This window comes from Amphiura filiformis, chromosome 14, assembly GCF_039555335.1.
Source record: "Amphiura filiformis chromosome 14, Afil_fr2py, whole genome shotgun sequence".
Taxonomy (NCBI): Eukaryota; Metazoa; Echinodermata; class Ophiuroidea; order Amphilepidida; family Amphiuridae; genus Amphiura; species Amphiura filiformis.
The window spans coordinates 45951044-45967954 of record NC_092641.1 but is presented as its reverse complement, the minus strand read 5'-3'; the positions used below and the strand labels follow the sequence as shown (position 1 = coordinate 45967954).

Genomic DNA, 16911 nt, shown 5'->3' with positions numbered 1-16911 from the left:
CCTGTATGTTACATTAATATTGTATCCTAACTCTGAAAATAATAATAATAAAAAACACGCATTTCGCAATTAGGTGTTCAGGTCACCTGCAGTAAAACACTTCTTTTTAAACGTTATAACAATTGGTGACATTGCGAAATATAGGGGAATTCCCGAGTTGTCGTGTCACGCGTTGATGGAATTCACTGATTTCAACTATTCACTTATTGCACACGGCACGGCACACTATTTATAGGCATAGACCTATTATGCATGATCCACTTAATGTTCGCTTAGTCAAGAGCAGACAAAGGAGTAACATCAGCAGCAGCAGCAAGTTCAGTTACATTTCGTCACCACTCACCATGTCTCGTTTACTACTCATAAGTTTTGCTGTAACTGTATGTATAATTTCAGGTAAGATATAATTTCTTCTGATATAAAGGGGTTTGAGTAGAAATGGTTGCTACTTATTGAATAAGTTATTCACATTTCCGAAACGGATATTAATTGCTAAATGTGGTTGCTCAACATGGACCTTTACAGCCCTGGAATTAAGAATTGTTTATTGCACTGTTGGGTGCAATTCCTGTTCATGAAGGGCAACAGGTTTAGATATGATTGAGGTTGCTTATAACAATTAATCAAAATGCTTTTATCGGCGACTTTTGTCAGATTTAAATAAGATGGTTAGCATGTCATTATAATGATGTTACATGCGAATGCACACTACAGCAACAATTTACAACTATAGTAGATCCATTTTCTATCTGTTGATCACAGGGATCCTTCGTGGAGCTGTTTTCAACATATTTATTATCACACTCGCGTGAAAATTCAATAGCAGCAAGAACGGCGATGTCGACTCCGGAGTCGAAAATTTGACTGCCATAAGCAACCGCTGGCGGCGCATCGTATTGTGAAACGCGAGAATTAATAACCATTCAGCATTCAGGAATGCAACTCAAAGACTCAGGGGCCGAACAGTGGTGTAGCCATGCGGGTCGGGAGTGGGGCCGGTGTCCCCCAGATATCAGAAACCACAGATCGTTGGTACATGACGCCCGATGACCGTCGCGATGGTCCTTGGGGCCCCTGCTTGGGACCGTGTGTGTACAGGGGAGTCCAGGAGAATAAACCATACTACATAACAAAATTGGCCAATACAAGATTTTGCCTGGTGGAAAATTACAATAGAACACTCTCAGGTCAGTCAGACAACAGTGATAATATCCTGTACCAACTCTCATCAGAATACGCCAAAATGAAATTGTTTCTAAAAGTTTTTTTAGAAAAAATAACTGTTTAAATAAATAAAAAAGAATATTATGAATATTTATTGTAAATCATATATATTATAAAGATTAATGATACCCAATCGCGGTACAATTGATCTGGTTTAGAAGTTAGAGTATTATATTTTAATTTAATATACGCCGACTGTTTTTTGAATTTAGTGAAAATGACAATTACTGATAAGGTGGTGAAAATGTGTGTACAATTACATAGAACCCCGCTAAAGATTACTGAGTCGTTTCTTATGGTAATCTAATCTTTTATTTTCTGAAATTAACTTTAGGATTCTATGCCTAATTTTTGTATGAAGTCAAAAATCCAGAGCGTGTTCACAAAAATCATGGTAGGCATACCTTGCAAGGCACAAAAAAACAACCCACAAGCCTCAGCACACTTAACAGGTATTCGCTGACTGCTGTGGCGAAGGACACGCCATAATAAACCATTCAGCATATAATTCAGGAATGCATCTCTAAGCCTATACAGGCCAGTGAGGGTGGATAATGGGATCGGTCCCCCTCCCCCCAAATCAGAAATCACAAGTCGTCGGTACACAACGCCCGATGACCGTCGCGTCGCGATGGTCATTGGGACCGTGTGTACAGCGGAATAACCGTAGGCCTACTACACATATCTGCGATGTGATTGTTCCCTTTCGCCTGTTCAATTTTCGCATTAATATTGTAAATTTTCGCGTACTTTTAACTATCAATGTTTGGCAGGTAATGGTTGCACTGAGGGGCATATGGAAAGATTCTCTTTTAAACGCATCTATGCAGTTTCCACCTAGATACACCTGAGCACACAATTTCGTCCAAGCAGCAGTACCTTGTAGAGAACACAGTCTGTGTTTCTCTACACAGTTGAGTGTATATCATCATAAGAGCTGTGTGAGCTTCTAGCTGGAAAATAGGCTTCTGTGATTGGTTTTTGTCAAAACCTCAAGTGTTTCTTTCATCCTATCAGATTTTATTTTATATCGAATGAAAGCTAACACTTCCCGCTAAAAACACTTTTGTTCATTAGGTCAACAAATGACGCAATTCCATGCGAATGTGGTAAAGCTGTTGAAATCAACTATTCACGCACAATTGTTGACCAAAAATGTAGGTTTTAAAAGTCAAAATCGCAAGTGATACTTACAATATTTTTCAAATTTATGTCATTAAATGAAAGAGCACACTTATATTGTTCATACATTAGCTTCATTTTAATGAGCAATGGCCAATTCTCTTTAAATTGCAAATCTTATCTTTACGTTTTGTCATACGGTTGTAAATTCAATTAACTATGATTTTGCTAAAGAGCGCTTACAAATTGATATGGGGGAGTATGGGAGATCACTAGCATATGTTTCACACAAGAACACTCGTCGGTGATATCCTGTTTTGTCGGTACATTCACAAGTTTGCACCCCCTGTTTTAAACACCTGGTTACGCCACTGTAGCAGAACCCTAATTAGCCTACATTTAAAACCATCGCAGCCTGCATCAGCTCCCCGAGTTTCGTACGGGTAGACGTTATGTAACTGAAGAACCATGTTTAAACAAACGATAAGTACATGCCTTTACATTGGATTTGGATCAATTTTTGTTGCGGTTCATATCTGACAAAAAGTACTAATGCTGCATGGGTTAGCTATAGCATGGTATAGACACAAATTTCAGTGCGTTGAATGCAAAAATCTTTTTACGCACCATTTAAACATATTGTTTAAGACCTACTTCCTGCAATGAAGTAGGTCTACAATGTGCATGTACACTTACATGGCAGTTTGCCTCATGGAGCTATTATAAGATGGAGAGGAAATAGATTACGTAACGCATTGAAACCGTGTGCCGATTTGAAATGTGACAAGCTATTCATCGAAAGGTACCTTTTGTTTGGGACAAAGGGCTTCCACCATTAAATCGGTAAGCTGACCCGACAGTGTATTAACGCTTTACCTAGGAGGCTAATGTCAATAAGTGATCAAATGCAAGTCGCGTGAAAGCGCTTAATGGAATGAAAAGTACCTATTGTTATACATAAACCCAAGGGTGTGATTGAGTAGCCGTAAGCACAAAAGGCACACATTAGCCGCTAATGCATAGTTCGTTGTCACCCCACTGACATTAGGTGCTTCATTTAAATAAATTGAATGCGCCTGCTGAATGATTACACATCATGGCTGCCATGTCTATAATGGTATTAAATAGCTACGTCCCGGGAGCTACGTATAGAGTGTATGCAACAAACCCAAGCGGAACGAGAGTTGCTAAGTAACCGCTACCCGAACCATAAACACATGCATGATCAGAAAACAAGTGTTCAATTTCCCCATAGCTTCCCATGTTGTACACATGTCAGTCGAATTTGGCGGTGTTGGTTTGCTTGTCCTCCAAGTTATAGCACTGTTCACTTTGTGTTGAACATTGTACGTGGGCCTCACTGTAATAACTCAAAGATAACTGTGATCATCATTTCAAGAGGTCACTCTCCCGATTAAGCTAAACAACCTATGTGGAGGAATTTTATGCATGAGCAATCACATCAATGACGTAGTAATGAATACCCTCTATACATGTAACATATAATAAGTATACCGGTATAGGCCTATATAAAAGTTGTTTTACAAATTGAGATTTTATTTTATTTTATTTTAAGAAGGAGAATGTCATAATCAGTGGCGTACTGAAGGGGGGGCAGCTCTTCTGTGAGAGGTCTTGGGAGGGATGAGGTTGAAGGAGGGATATGAAGAATAAGAGGGACTGGAGGAAGAGAGAAAGAGGACGAAATAAAGAGAAAGAAATAAATAGACGTAAATAAATAGAAAGGTAAGGAAAATGATAGGAATGAGAGGGGACAAAACGTAAGAGGGGATGGAGAAGGAAGGGAGATAAGAAGAGGGGGATGATACTATAGCAAGTACAGAGAAAGGAAAAGAAATGAATGACAAATAAATGTAGGCCTCATAATAATTATTATAGAAACTAAACACAGCCCCCCCGCCCACACACACATAGGCCTAACACTAACAGCACTATAGGCAGCCATTCGATGATGCCAATGCCTTTATGCGTTACGTATTTAAAACGCCCAGTCAGATGTATTTTACACCTGCCAAGCACAAGTCACCCAATTTCGAAAATTGGACGTTGAATGTACACTCTCATGAATATTGATTGGCAACATTTTCCAATATGTCAGCGCTCAAATCGGACACAATAGAACAATAGACCATTCAGTGCGTTGGTTTGCCTGGTGGAAAAGTACAATAGAACAATCCCAGGTCAGTCAAGCAACAGTCGTGTCATCCTGTACCAATATTCGCTACTTGCACGGTTCCGCCATTATGCACTATGTGCGGGAGAGCCTCGAACTGGCAGCATACATGAAAGGAAGAATTATGTAACCTTACACAGAACGTTATGACTAGTTCAATTCCCATTCATGTATGCTGCCAGTTCGAGGCTCTCCCCGCACATAGTGCATAATGGCGGAACCGTGCAAGTAGCGAATACCACACAAGAAACAATAGTCGAGACCCAATGCAGAGAGTAGTTATTCTTGAGAGGGCACTCACCTCATTTGCATGGCAAAATTACCCGTCTCCTCTGCAGCCAATTTGGTTTCGCTCCATCGAAGTCAAGCTGGTCACGGAGGAGACTACTTTCCTTTGTGTTTGTTCATTTGTGTATGGAGAGCCCTTCTTGGAGTCCGTTGGACTCAGGCTACGCTCTCAGCTAGAGTCCGACGCTGCATTGTACTAGAAACACCTTCTCTGTGAACTCGCTAGAGCAAGGAAAATAAAAACTGGTTTCATTGCTATCTGTTTTTGAGCTTTAGGCAGGTCTGCGACCATGGTGTTACCACAACTGTCTGCGTCATTAACATGTGCTGGAGTCTAGCACAGGTCAACCAAAGTCCCGGATTTTAATAAGACAATAATGATTGACACACACACCAGGAAGTTTCTCATCCAAAAGAATGAGAAAATTTAAATTCTCACCATTTTGGCCGTTTCTCATCAAAATGTCCGTTTTCTCATCAAAACTTCCTTTAGTGTATTAAGTTAGCTTAGGCCTATTGATCCTAAATTTGCTGGTAGGGTAAAACTCGTTTTAGGGGGGTGTTTAAAAAAGTTGGCCACACATGTGTATAGGCCTACATTATCATACTTGAGTGCCCCTCCCCCTCCCCGGTGAAATTTGAGACTCATTTGGTCACCGTCCTAAGCGTCCTTGCCCACACGAGTCGCCCAGGAGTAGGCCCTACCCGGCATTATTAATTATTAGTGGTGAGCCTCCCTATACACCTATCCGACTTCGCCATTACTGCGGTGTCCCCGATGTAAAACTGCGGTGTCCCGAGGTCGGGGGTTCCATCCATTATTTATTGTGTGCTATACAGAATTGTACCCGGGAATTGTACACAACAGTGATATTCAATACACAATCATGAGTATTGAATTACGAATTAAATCTCCGCTCTGGTACATCTGTGTTGCCGTCAATAGAGGGCCAAATACAGTAAACGCTTCTCGGATTGGTGTATACAGTCGCGTATCGTGTTGTCAATTATCGTTACTTGTGTCCATGGATATGACCCCATGTATAAGTAGTCTTCATAGAATTCACACAGTCTATGCCATGTCATTTACGGATACAAAGAGGATAATAATGTTGAGGGCGCCCACAAAATCTTACACCGTCTTACACAATGTTCCAAGGCAAAGTTCAGTTTAATATTTACTCATCGTAAAAATACAGACGTTTTATTATGTGATGATGTTGTCTGGATGGGTGGACAGTTGTCACACTGTGGAAAAACAACAACCGGGAATCCGCATTCATTTACAAATAGCATTAAATTAGTATCACACAGTGGTGGAAAACCTTAATTCTTTCATCAAAAAGAAATGAAAATGACAAAAAAAAACCCGGATCCACCTGTACGCCTATAAAATGGGCACAGAAATTTGTCTCAAATATGAATGAATTTTAAGAAACATACGGGATATGATGAACCAATGACCTGACGCCATGATAGTAGGATCTATTAGTCGTTTTATATACAATGTATACCGTGTTGTCATAATACCAATATTTGACATAATATATAACGAGTAATATTTAGTATTGTAAATATGCAGTTCATATGCACAAACGAACACTGATCTTTATGATATTCAGGTTGTTGTACATCTCATATAACATGTCATATAGGAGGTCATATGTGTTGACCTTCTCCTATTGTATTTGTTCATCTGTGTATGGAGAGGATTAGCGCCATTAAAACTCCATCAGTATTTGGGCGTAGTTCAGTGAACTCACCAGATTGCTATTCCAAGTACTTTGATAAATACAGATAATATGTATTAATGGGTCGAGGCGATTGCATTGAAAAACTAATAAATTATTCATAACAGTTACGTAATCAATCGATAGTGCGGACACTTTTCATTTACAAACCACCAAAATTCGTAATCTTTTAGCGTTGGAAAAGAAACCACGTGAATAGAGTGTCATAGCCCTGCCCAATGCCCTGTAACCTTTTCCAAACGCCTCAATGTACTAGTATTATGGAATTTCTTATAGAATTATTTGTGAAGATTTCATGATTACGTGTTTCCAAAGGCGACGTCAGAAATGGCGATATCGCGTCCGCATCCCACCGCAACCAATGCCGTGCTCCCGTATTTAAAATAAAATGGTACGCGTTTGTTAAAGCCATATTATAACATTTGCTGTTTTTTTTAAATTTCATGCATTATACACAGTTAGGTAGGGATTTTTTTTTTTTTTAGTGTTGGTGGGGAAAGTTTTTTTTTTGCTCATGTAGTGGGTGAAGTTTTTTGGAAAAACTTCCTACCCCCACCCTGAGAATCTAATGGTGCGTCCTTTAGGGCATTTAATATAGGCACTTAATTTAATTCCCACGTGACCAGATGGGCGCTGACATTGCACCGTCTAGACAGGATGTCTGGAAAAGTGACCTTTGGCACAGCGGGTGGTCTTTCTGTGTATTTCAATTGGAAACGCGGGATGCATGTCCTAATTTTCTAGCAAATTTGTCATTTTTTTGCAACTTTGTAGTATTATTGTAAGAGTTTCCGTCGATAACTTTTTTCCGTCGATCAAAACTTTCAAAACAGAATCAAAGCTCAAAGTTGGTCGTTGGAATCCTTCATATGAGGGGAATATATGCGCGAAATAAAATTGAGGTCAACCGAGGTCAAAAGTTCATCACGGAGCGGTCAAATTTCAAACTTTATCCGACCGGGCTCAAACTTGGTGGGTGGCATCCTTGATATGAGGGGAATATATGTGCCAAATAACAGCGCGGTCAACCGAAGTCAAAGGTCATCACGGAGGGTTCAAATTTAAATCGGGCTCAAACGTGGGTGGAATCCTTGATATGACGGGAACACGTAAAAATATAATCAAAGTCATCCGAGGTCAAAGGTCATCCAGGGCTACTTTTTAAACTTCGTCTGATGTGGCTTAAACTTGGTGAATGTAATTCTCCATATCACGGGAGCATGAACAAAATCAAACCGAGGTCACTCGAGGGCGAAGGTCATATGGGGTCAGTATGCCCATTTGGGCTTAAAAGTGGTAAAAAGAGTCAAAAAGTCAAAAGGGGTCATCAGGGGTCAAATAGCATCGCTATAAGTTACTCTCACAGCTACAGGTGAACTAGTTGTTATTAATAAATCTTATTTTGTTATTCCATTGATTTTCTAGGGATAGAAGCCGAGCCGATCAAGGTACCGGTTTCAACCCGGTACATCACTACAGCTATAACAACGATAGGCCAGGGTGTAGAGAAGACATTCATAGCGGCACTGTGTCAGCAATTCTCGGGTGAAACCATCAATGCAACCCTACTACTCAATAATAACCCATCGTGGGACGTACCGTCGGGAGTAGTGTATTATTATATCGTGGATGACCCAGCGAAGGTAAACTTTACCAATGTTTGTTTTTTTATTCAATGCGAAGATTGGAAATGGAGTTTATTTAGGAAAATATATTTTAAAACTTCATATCACATTATTGCAAGTATAACACGTCATGATGCAGTCATGTCTACAGTAGAATTCACCACGACCTTTGAAGGACTTAAACCCCATTAAAAGCTATTAAACCAAGATAACACTCATTGAAAACAGCTCAACTGATTAAATCAGATCTTCTCTGGTTGTGCACATGTGTCTGTTTTACATGTGCGGTATCGCAATGAGCTGGTATTATAGCTTCAGTTGGGTAACCGATTATAAAGGAAACGCAAGGAAACAATGGTATGTGGACCTTTGTTCACGAAATGAGACAATGGTCTGCTTTTTGTTAACCAGCATTCTTGAAAATGAGCAACATAATGATTGTTGACTTAACACGGTTTGGAAATAATTTCTTCATATTTTTGGTGTTATCTGTCGTTTACATAACATACACTAAAACACCAAAGTACGAATATTTCCAAACATCTAAATTAGCTAAAAATTTAGGACATGTTACAAAACTATATTTTCTAGAATTTTAGAAGAATACTCTTAATATTGGCCGGTTATTTTTCACACAGCGACGTTAACTAGGCAAATCCCCATACTTCTAACGTACGCTATTTGTAGAGGTCACGCGTCAATGGTAAGAGCACTGTGTATTGTGTATAGGAAAACGGACAGTAACTGCAGTATGTATATTATATCACGGCACGAACATTGCATTATGGCAACATTTTTGCGCTTCAACAAACCAGAGAGCATCAGCGCCGAGTCATTTAAGGTTAGCAACTATTTTAAACTGTTGCGATTTGATAGTTCACAGCATCTTGCGAATGGTAGTGAGCTTTGGCAAATATTGCATTGATCATTTCATAGCGAGTGTGTACAAGAATTTAAATATTACAGATATAGTTTTGTAGGTCCTGTGGTTCTTGAGTTATGTTGTAAAGAGGGCTGAAACAGCAACACTTCTGTAAAACTTAAATAACTCATTAACAACAATAAATCAAGCAAGTTTTCAAAATATATGATTTGTAGAATGAACTATTATATTGCAAAACATCAAAGTATTATTTTTCAATAATATATTGATTAAGATAATGAAAATCGATTTTTTTGGCTGCTTCGACCAATAATACACCATGTACTATTAAGGCGGAACGCTCCCAGTGACCTCGCCATTCAATAAAGCGTGGAGACATTTCAATTACTCATTTCATTAAGGGATCTGGAATGAGCGTTTTGAGCGTTTCAACAGTATTTTTTGTGGGACATGAGAGCACATCAGACATATCGAATTGCATTCTGAATACGAAGAATGTCTTTCTGATATCAAATAATTTTCATTTTTGAAATTCACGATATAATACAAATTTTATGACAAAATTATTAAAATTTGATAGTTTTCACATTTTGATATTTAACAGTTCTCGAAGTAAATTTTATAAATCTAATGATATATTCTTAAAGTGTATGTAGCTGGGATGAAAAGCCGACGATCAATTGAAAATTTTGACCTTTCATATCGAAGATATTGATTTTTTTCCCAAAAGACCTAATTTTTGTTGGTGTTTTGGGAAAAAATCCATATCTTCAATACGAAAGGTCAAAATTTTCAATTGATCGTCGGCTTTTCATCCCACCTACATACACTTTAAGTATAAATCATCAGATTTATAAAGTTTACTTTGAGTACTGTTAAATATCAAAAATATAAATTTTTTATGATTTGCCATAAAATGTGTATTACATTGCGAATTTCAAAAAATCAAAATTATTTGATATCAGAAGGACATTCTTCGTATTCAGAATGCAATTCAATATGTCTGATGTGCTCTAATGTCCCACAATAAATACTGTCCAAACGTTCATACCCCATCCCTTAACATTAACCTATGAATTCTTAGATTTCCCAAGGGTACCAATTAAACACCAATCAGATTAATATTACATGCACCAATGTACTTCAACGTAAGATGTTTAAAAAACAAAACAAAAAAAGCAAACCATCCGCAGTAGCCAACATTACGGTGTCATGTCCAAGTTTTACCCGCCTACACATGTGAACACTTCCTAAGATGAACAGAAGCAGGTGGTGGTCGCCGTGCATCCTCTAAATTCAGTAAATTTTTATCGTCATCCGTGTAATTGAATTGGATTATTTTGAAATTTTAAAACGCTTGAAATATCACAAACAAATAGGCCTATGTTAATAGATAATATAAATACAAGCTAAAACCGTTGGGGTTCGATAATGAACCCCACAAAACTAACCGAGTATATGGAAAATGCCATACGGCCGGGCGGTTTCACAAGTTGCCGGCTCTATCATGCCACTCGCCGCCTGAACAGAAGCTAAGGTGTATTTTTACTTCCTACTTACAGACACAGAAAGATGCACTTTGCAACAACACCGACAAAGCTGGTGTACCCGGTCCGTACTGTATCATACAGAAGTGGAGTAGTACCAAGGACATGTACCTCAAAGCTAGGGCTGGAGACGTTAGTGGTATTTCATTCTCGATAGATATCGACATACAGAAGAATGCTAAGAAAGGCATTGTTAAGGTAAAGAATTAACTGCAAATGTTAAAATCGGAGGTTTACGCAAGTGCTTTGATATCTAATGAGCGATGCGATACATAAATTCAATTTTTTTTTCAATTCAAGAAACATTTATTTCACAACTTCAATAATACATGATATAATGCCAGATGCCAGAATAAGCGAAAAAATAGCAAACAAAATTAATTACATTCGTTCTCATAGACCGATAGCTCTTGCAAAATGCACAAAGTTGTATCAAATATTTAAACAAAGGGTACTAACTTCATGATCCACAGCTTTATCTCCACCTTACTATAAACGAGTTGCGTTTTTTTTTAATACCATCAGAAACCAAGGTCTACTCTCTATTCCAGAAAAATACAGCAATAATTTTTTGAAATTAAAAAATATTATTCTGTTTTGCCAATTGAAACATAGCTAAATCCCAATCCTTAACTTAGTTCTAACTGGCAATAAAAGTCACATTTTAATATTTTTGCAATTTGAGGGAAAATGGACCAAAAACATGCAATTTTGCACGTTTTCTTACAAGTGTAGTCACAAAATTGTAAGACTTGGCACAAGTCTAAGCATTGAAAATCCTGTGTATAGGCTAAGAGTTAGTTCATAATTTTAATATTATATGGTATTTTTGCAAATTGGTTATGAAAAAGATTGGAAAATGTGTTGTCCAAAAATTAGAATGCATAACTTGAAATTAGTCTTTGTTCAAGTCTTTTGGGCTTGTTTGTCGGAATACGAAAAATGTCGCAAAATGCCCTACAAATTACATGTTTTTGGGCTTTATTTCCAAAAAATTAACAAAATATTAAAATTTGACTTTCATTGCCAAACTAGCTAAAGGATTAAGATTTAGCAATGTTTCATTTGGAAAAAAAAAATTATAATATTTTTGTGTCAGTGGACATAAATTTTCTTGCAGATTCGGTTGTTTTACAAAGACATCGTCCAATTTGTATTTTCTGTCTTTCGACAGACAAAAATTGCAAGACAGTGCTATGTAGGGTACTGTAAAAATGTGCTTATGCGTAATTTGTTATCAATGTCCGAATCAACTTGAACTTTGGAAACAAGCTTTTTTCATGGATATCTATTGAATCATACACTATAAAGACTATATGCTAGAATCACGAAATACTCCTTTAAATCATCTAATTAGAAGAGATATTAACATAATACATTCATCTGAAGAAATATGTTCGACTTAAAACGTTTATACACTGAAATGTCCTTACTCTCATTCCTTCTAACAGGACCATAAGACATATGCGGCTCCAGGTTTTACGAACTCATCCACTTCCCGGCTTCATCTGAAGGTTGACACCGAGTATCTCACAGAGATCGTTACTGTAGAAACCAGCCAGCGTCTTGCCTATAAAAAAGAAGCTCTCTTGGAGATCACATTCTGCCCGAATCCATTTACTACTTTAGACTACAAGATCAACAGCATAATCTATGGTACCGACGGGATCAGCTCCTATGCACAATACATATGTGAGAAATTGCCCTGTCAGGTTGATAATCCTGACGTTGTGGGGTCCAATGGCAAGCAGGTTCCCAACAATATAGTTACTCTGACAACTCAGTCTGGGCAGTACTCACATATTTATGTCTTGGTTGTTTGTTGGTCTGGTCAGTACTATCCCACTCCGTCCCCTGGTAATTTTTACGGTGAATTTCAGTACAGCGGCTCTTTGATGCGCGAGTCACCATAAAGTGAAAATATATATGTTAAAAGTGATTCATACTATAGGTGGCGGTTACTATTATAATACATAGTACTTTAATAATACAATGTTATCTCTAAATGAACTGTACCGTCAGCAAATTTCAATTTGGGTATTTTTTGCCGATAAAAATAAAATAAAACGTATAAATCACCTGTTTTTGATTTTCGAAAATAACCACTCCGTTCTTGAATTATAACAATTTGAAAATCACATCTCATTTTAATCCATGCCACTATTTATTGAAAACCGAATTAAATAGAATAGTTTGCGTCTGGTGTCAAGGGCGTGTTTGGTTGCTGACCTGCGCAGTACAGCATTTTTGATCTGGTTGACAGAACGTCATACGCAAACTAGTCTTTTTTAATTCGGTCTGCGCTTTTTATAGTCTGTGCATTGAAGCATTTATAATTCTTAGTCAGTGGGAGTGGTCTAGTTCGTAGACACATTTCTGATTGGACAATCACATGATTTCGGGTGCCGTCTATCAGGCCGTAGACGACCCCACGTCATCATGCGTCTTGATAATGCGTAACATGCGTGTAGAGGTGCGCGTATGTATCGCGCTGGACGCGTAGACTAGTGCGGAATACGCGAACGCGCTAGCAATACGCGCAACAGAATACGTGAAGTTAAGTTCATTTTATAATGAGGGGATTTTTTATGACGGTAACTTAGTTTTTGCTTAAAAAATTTGTTTGCAGTTATTAAAATAATATTTAACTGACTAAGAATGAGAATAAACGATAGGAATTTTTATTTTGCCTATCCTCTACCTATGATAGACGACAGGCAGGTCCAATATTTTATCGTAGTGGATGCGCCGGTATCCACTACTCAAAATATTGGACCTGCCTGTCGTCTATCACACGGTAGAGGATAGGCAAAATAAAAATTCCTATCGTTTATTCTCTAATTACTTAGTGCTTGATACTATGAGCGTGTTTATAGTGAGCCAGATTATGTGGTATTTAGCTGGACTGCCACGCAGTCTATATTTTGTTAATGTTTTACTAACCATTGCAAATCTAGACTACGCGGTAGTTTAGCTAAATAACGGAAAGATTGTCTCACTATAAACACGCTCATCATGTACAGATTATTGATTGTTGTATTGAATACAAAAAAGGATTCAAAATCGTAATATTATTGTAAGTCTTATATTTCACGATCAAAGTTAATTTCAAAATTCAATAAGCACACGGAAGCTGCATGACATGCAATTGAATAAATTATTCAATTTTGATTGGTTCCGAAATGAAATACTCAAAAATTAAAATTTATGGCGGTACATTTCTTTTAGAGACCCCTGTATGTATAGCACTCTAAAATTATGTAAAACAGGCACAAATTAAAAGGGCATTTCGTGATCCACAGCCTCATCCCCCCACTATTCTAAAAAAAGTAGAGATTTTTATACCACTGGATACGTCTAGCTACATAATGTTTATGTACAAAATATTTTGTGCAGATTAATTCATTTCGCAAAAATATCGTCAAATTTGAATTACGTTCTGGTATACCAGAACGAAATTACAACACATTGTTTTTGGAGCAGTGTAATACACATAATCATGCATAACTCGCAAGCGCAATATCGGAATCAACTGAAATTTTGGAAATTAGCTTTTTTCATGGATATCTACTGAAAAATGTCATAAAAAGAGGATGCTAGGATCACGAAATACTCCTTTAAGCAAGGGCCTCAATAAGGTAAAATTCATAATTTTAGGATAAGATTCATAATTTTAAGGTAAAATCCATAATTTTAGGGTATAATTCAAAATGTACAAATGTATTCATTTCAAAAGCTTCCGCACCCACCCCCTTCAGCGCGTTTCACGCCGCCTCGGAACAGGCCAAATATTATGCCCCCTGTGATGTGCCCTGAGTAATTTAATTTGATTAACTTTGTTTACAAGTTGAAAGTATGTCATGAGGAATATGAGACAAGGGGAAAAACCTTGGAAGCAATCATGCAAGACTTTGTGTGTTATGGCATGTTTGGGGGAATTCCCTTTCATTCATCAAGTGATCAAAACAAATATAATCATATCTAATTTTAGATTGTTTGGGGGAAACCCCTCTTCATTTCTAGAAGGTTTCCTTTTATTAATAATCTTGGAAAATCCCTTGGATTGTGAAATGGGTAAGATTTGGGAATTTCCCACAGGAAGTGTTGTAATATGACAGAGTGGCTATTAATAGATGTGGGTTTTGGTTGCTATAAAAGCAAATGTCAACATGTTTATGACACAGACATTTAATTATTATGAAGCAGTGAGCTGTGTGTGTATGGTGCAGCAAAATATTCACTTAGTTGAATATTGAATCAGCATTGGAATTATAGCGAAGGTGCTATATTTAAATATTTAGCCGCTGAACGGAGAAGATAGTGTGGAGACATCCCAAAAGGAGGGATTTATTGTGATCTTCGTCGTCATGCTGATAACTGATTCAAAGCTTCTAAAGTCTGTCAAGTAGGAGAACTGCGCAAGGAGTAAAGAGATTTGGAGAACTGCGCAAGGAGTTTAGTATAGGAGAACGGCGCAAGGAGTTTAGTATTTGGAGAACTGCGCAAGGAGTTATAAACGTGTTTGGAGAACGACGCAAGGAGTTTAGTACTTGGGAGAAAGTAGCATCATTTTCGTGTGAGGATTTCATATGCAAGGATATGTATAAACGCAAGTGTACACTGGACTTCGCTGATTTTCGCAGGACAAGTGAATAAGGATATATTACATCAGTCGTCCAGAAATTTTGCAAGAACTCTAGAATCACCAACAAGAAGACCGCTGGTTAAGTACCGATAGAATAAAACTGATTGTGTAATTTTATTGTAATTGTTGTTATATGTACAAAGCATACTTTATTTTCAATTAAAGACTTAGATTTTGTTAGCTTAATCAAACAGTGTATTTGTGTTGTGCATTCGTGTGAGTTCGGGTAAAAGGTGTTTTTGGCCTTGAGTCAAGTACGACTCGTAACACCCCTCCAATATACAAAATCTTCCGGAGCCTCTGGTTATGTCGTGTTTGTACTTTATTAGAAAATGAACTTTTAGTGTTATTTCTTGCCAAGTACCATTCCAGCAAACACAAAGCCTTTTCGTAACATTTTTCAAAAGTATAAGAGGTTGTCAGAAAACGTTTAAATATCTGGATATAATATGCTAGATCTGGTTGATTTTATATAAAATCATTTCAATTTTAATAGTATTCCTCTGGTAATTCAGACCATGCCCCTTATCTGGTTACTTATGTAACGAGACATCCTAGATTGTGCAAACTATTCTTTATTTGAATTGGTATCAAATATCAAACAAGAGACCATTTGTTATGAAAATCGGAGCGGGTTTTAAGTTTTGACCCTGTGAAGCAAAAACTTCGACCTTTGACCTTTTTGCTCGAAAACCATACATCTCAGATAGGTCATACCATACCTTTTCGGAATCGTTATGTTTGAGGGCAATACTTTATGTGGTTTATAACAAGATTTTTAAATTTGACCCTGTGTGACCTGAATTCTTATTTGAGCATGGTGCCCTTTTGCCGCCATATCTACCTATTATTCGAGGTCAGTGTATGATATTAATGCTAATTCTGGACCTTAATCATCAAATGCTCACGGGGTTCTCCTTGGTTCCTGACCATAAGTGAGAATGCATGAATGCATATGATATATGGACAAACAAACAGTTTTTTTGTCTGGACTAATTGGTTAAAAAAAACGCTAAATAAAAAGGCAATAGTAATAAAATAATACCAAGAAAGAGCAAATCTGTTTCTTGTAAGTGTGTGAGTTTACATGGGGTGAGGGGGTGCGTGTGACATACCTAAGCGAAATTCCCCCTGTGAGACAGGGTCAGACATCTTTCGCCCTTCTGCCCCCTGAAATGCTGGCCTCCATATTTTTTTGTTACCATTTTTGACAATTGTCGTCAAATTTTAACCCCTTGAAAGTCTCTTTGCCGCAGCCTTTTGCCTTTTCCCACTGCAAAATTCCTGGCTACATCGCTGCTTTCAGCACATGCTCACAACTACCTTCGATTATATTTATAAATACGTATTTATAAACACGCACGTGATCCATGGGCACGACATACCAAGACCAGCAAATGTGATCAAATCCTTATGCCAGTTTTAATTGAATAGCAAATTTATACACATGGGGAGATTCCGAATTTGTAATATGTTATCAAAATAATGATCAAATCAAAACATTTTGAAAGTATTTGGCGACGAAAAAAATATTTATCGACGGAAACGTTTGAACGTTGATGATAATATCACAAAGTTTAACAAAATCGACAATTTTGCTGGACAATCTGGTGCCGTTTACCGCCTTTGCAT

At 37.5% G+C, this 16911-nt stretch overlaps 1 protein-coding gene across 1 annotated transcript; it reads left to right on the top strand.

Moving 5' to 3' along the window:
- Positions 1-254: 254 nt before the first annotated feature.
- On the top strand, positions 255-13132 carry LOC140170187 (uncharacterized). The gene is made up of 4 exons (XM_072193519.1): positions 255-396; positions 8005-8222; positions 10650-10832; positions 12086-13132. The coding sequence occupies exons 1-4, from the start codon at positions 345-347 to the stop codon at positions 12545-12547; spliced, it is 915 nt and encodes a 304-aa protein (XP_072049620.1). The 5' UTR covers positions 255-344; the 3' UTR covers positions 12548-13132.
- The last annotated feature ends 3779 nt before the right edge of the window (positions 13133-16911 follow it).

Bases quoted from the DNA above. Each gene is read 5' to 3' on its own strand.
- LOC140170187 (XM_072193519.1), top strand. From the start codon at position 345: ATGTCTCGTTTACTACTCATAAGTTTTGCTGTAACTGTATGTATAATT. The intron at 8,223-10,649 runs GTAAACTTTACC...TCCTACTTACAG, and splicing joins TCGTGGATGACCCAGCGAAG to ACACAGAAAGATGCACTTTG. The intron at 10,833-12,085 runs GTAAAGAATTAA...TCCTTCTAACAG, and splicing joins CTAAGAAAGGCATTGTTAAG to GACCATAAGACATATGCGGC.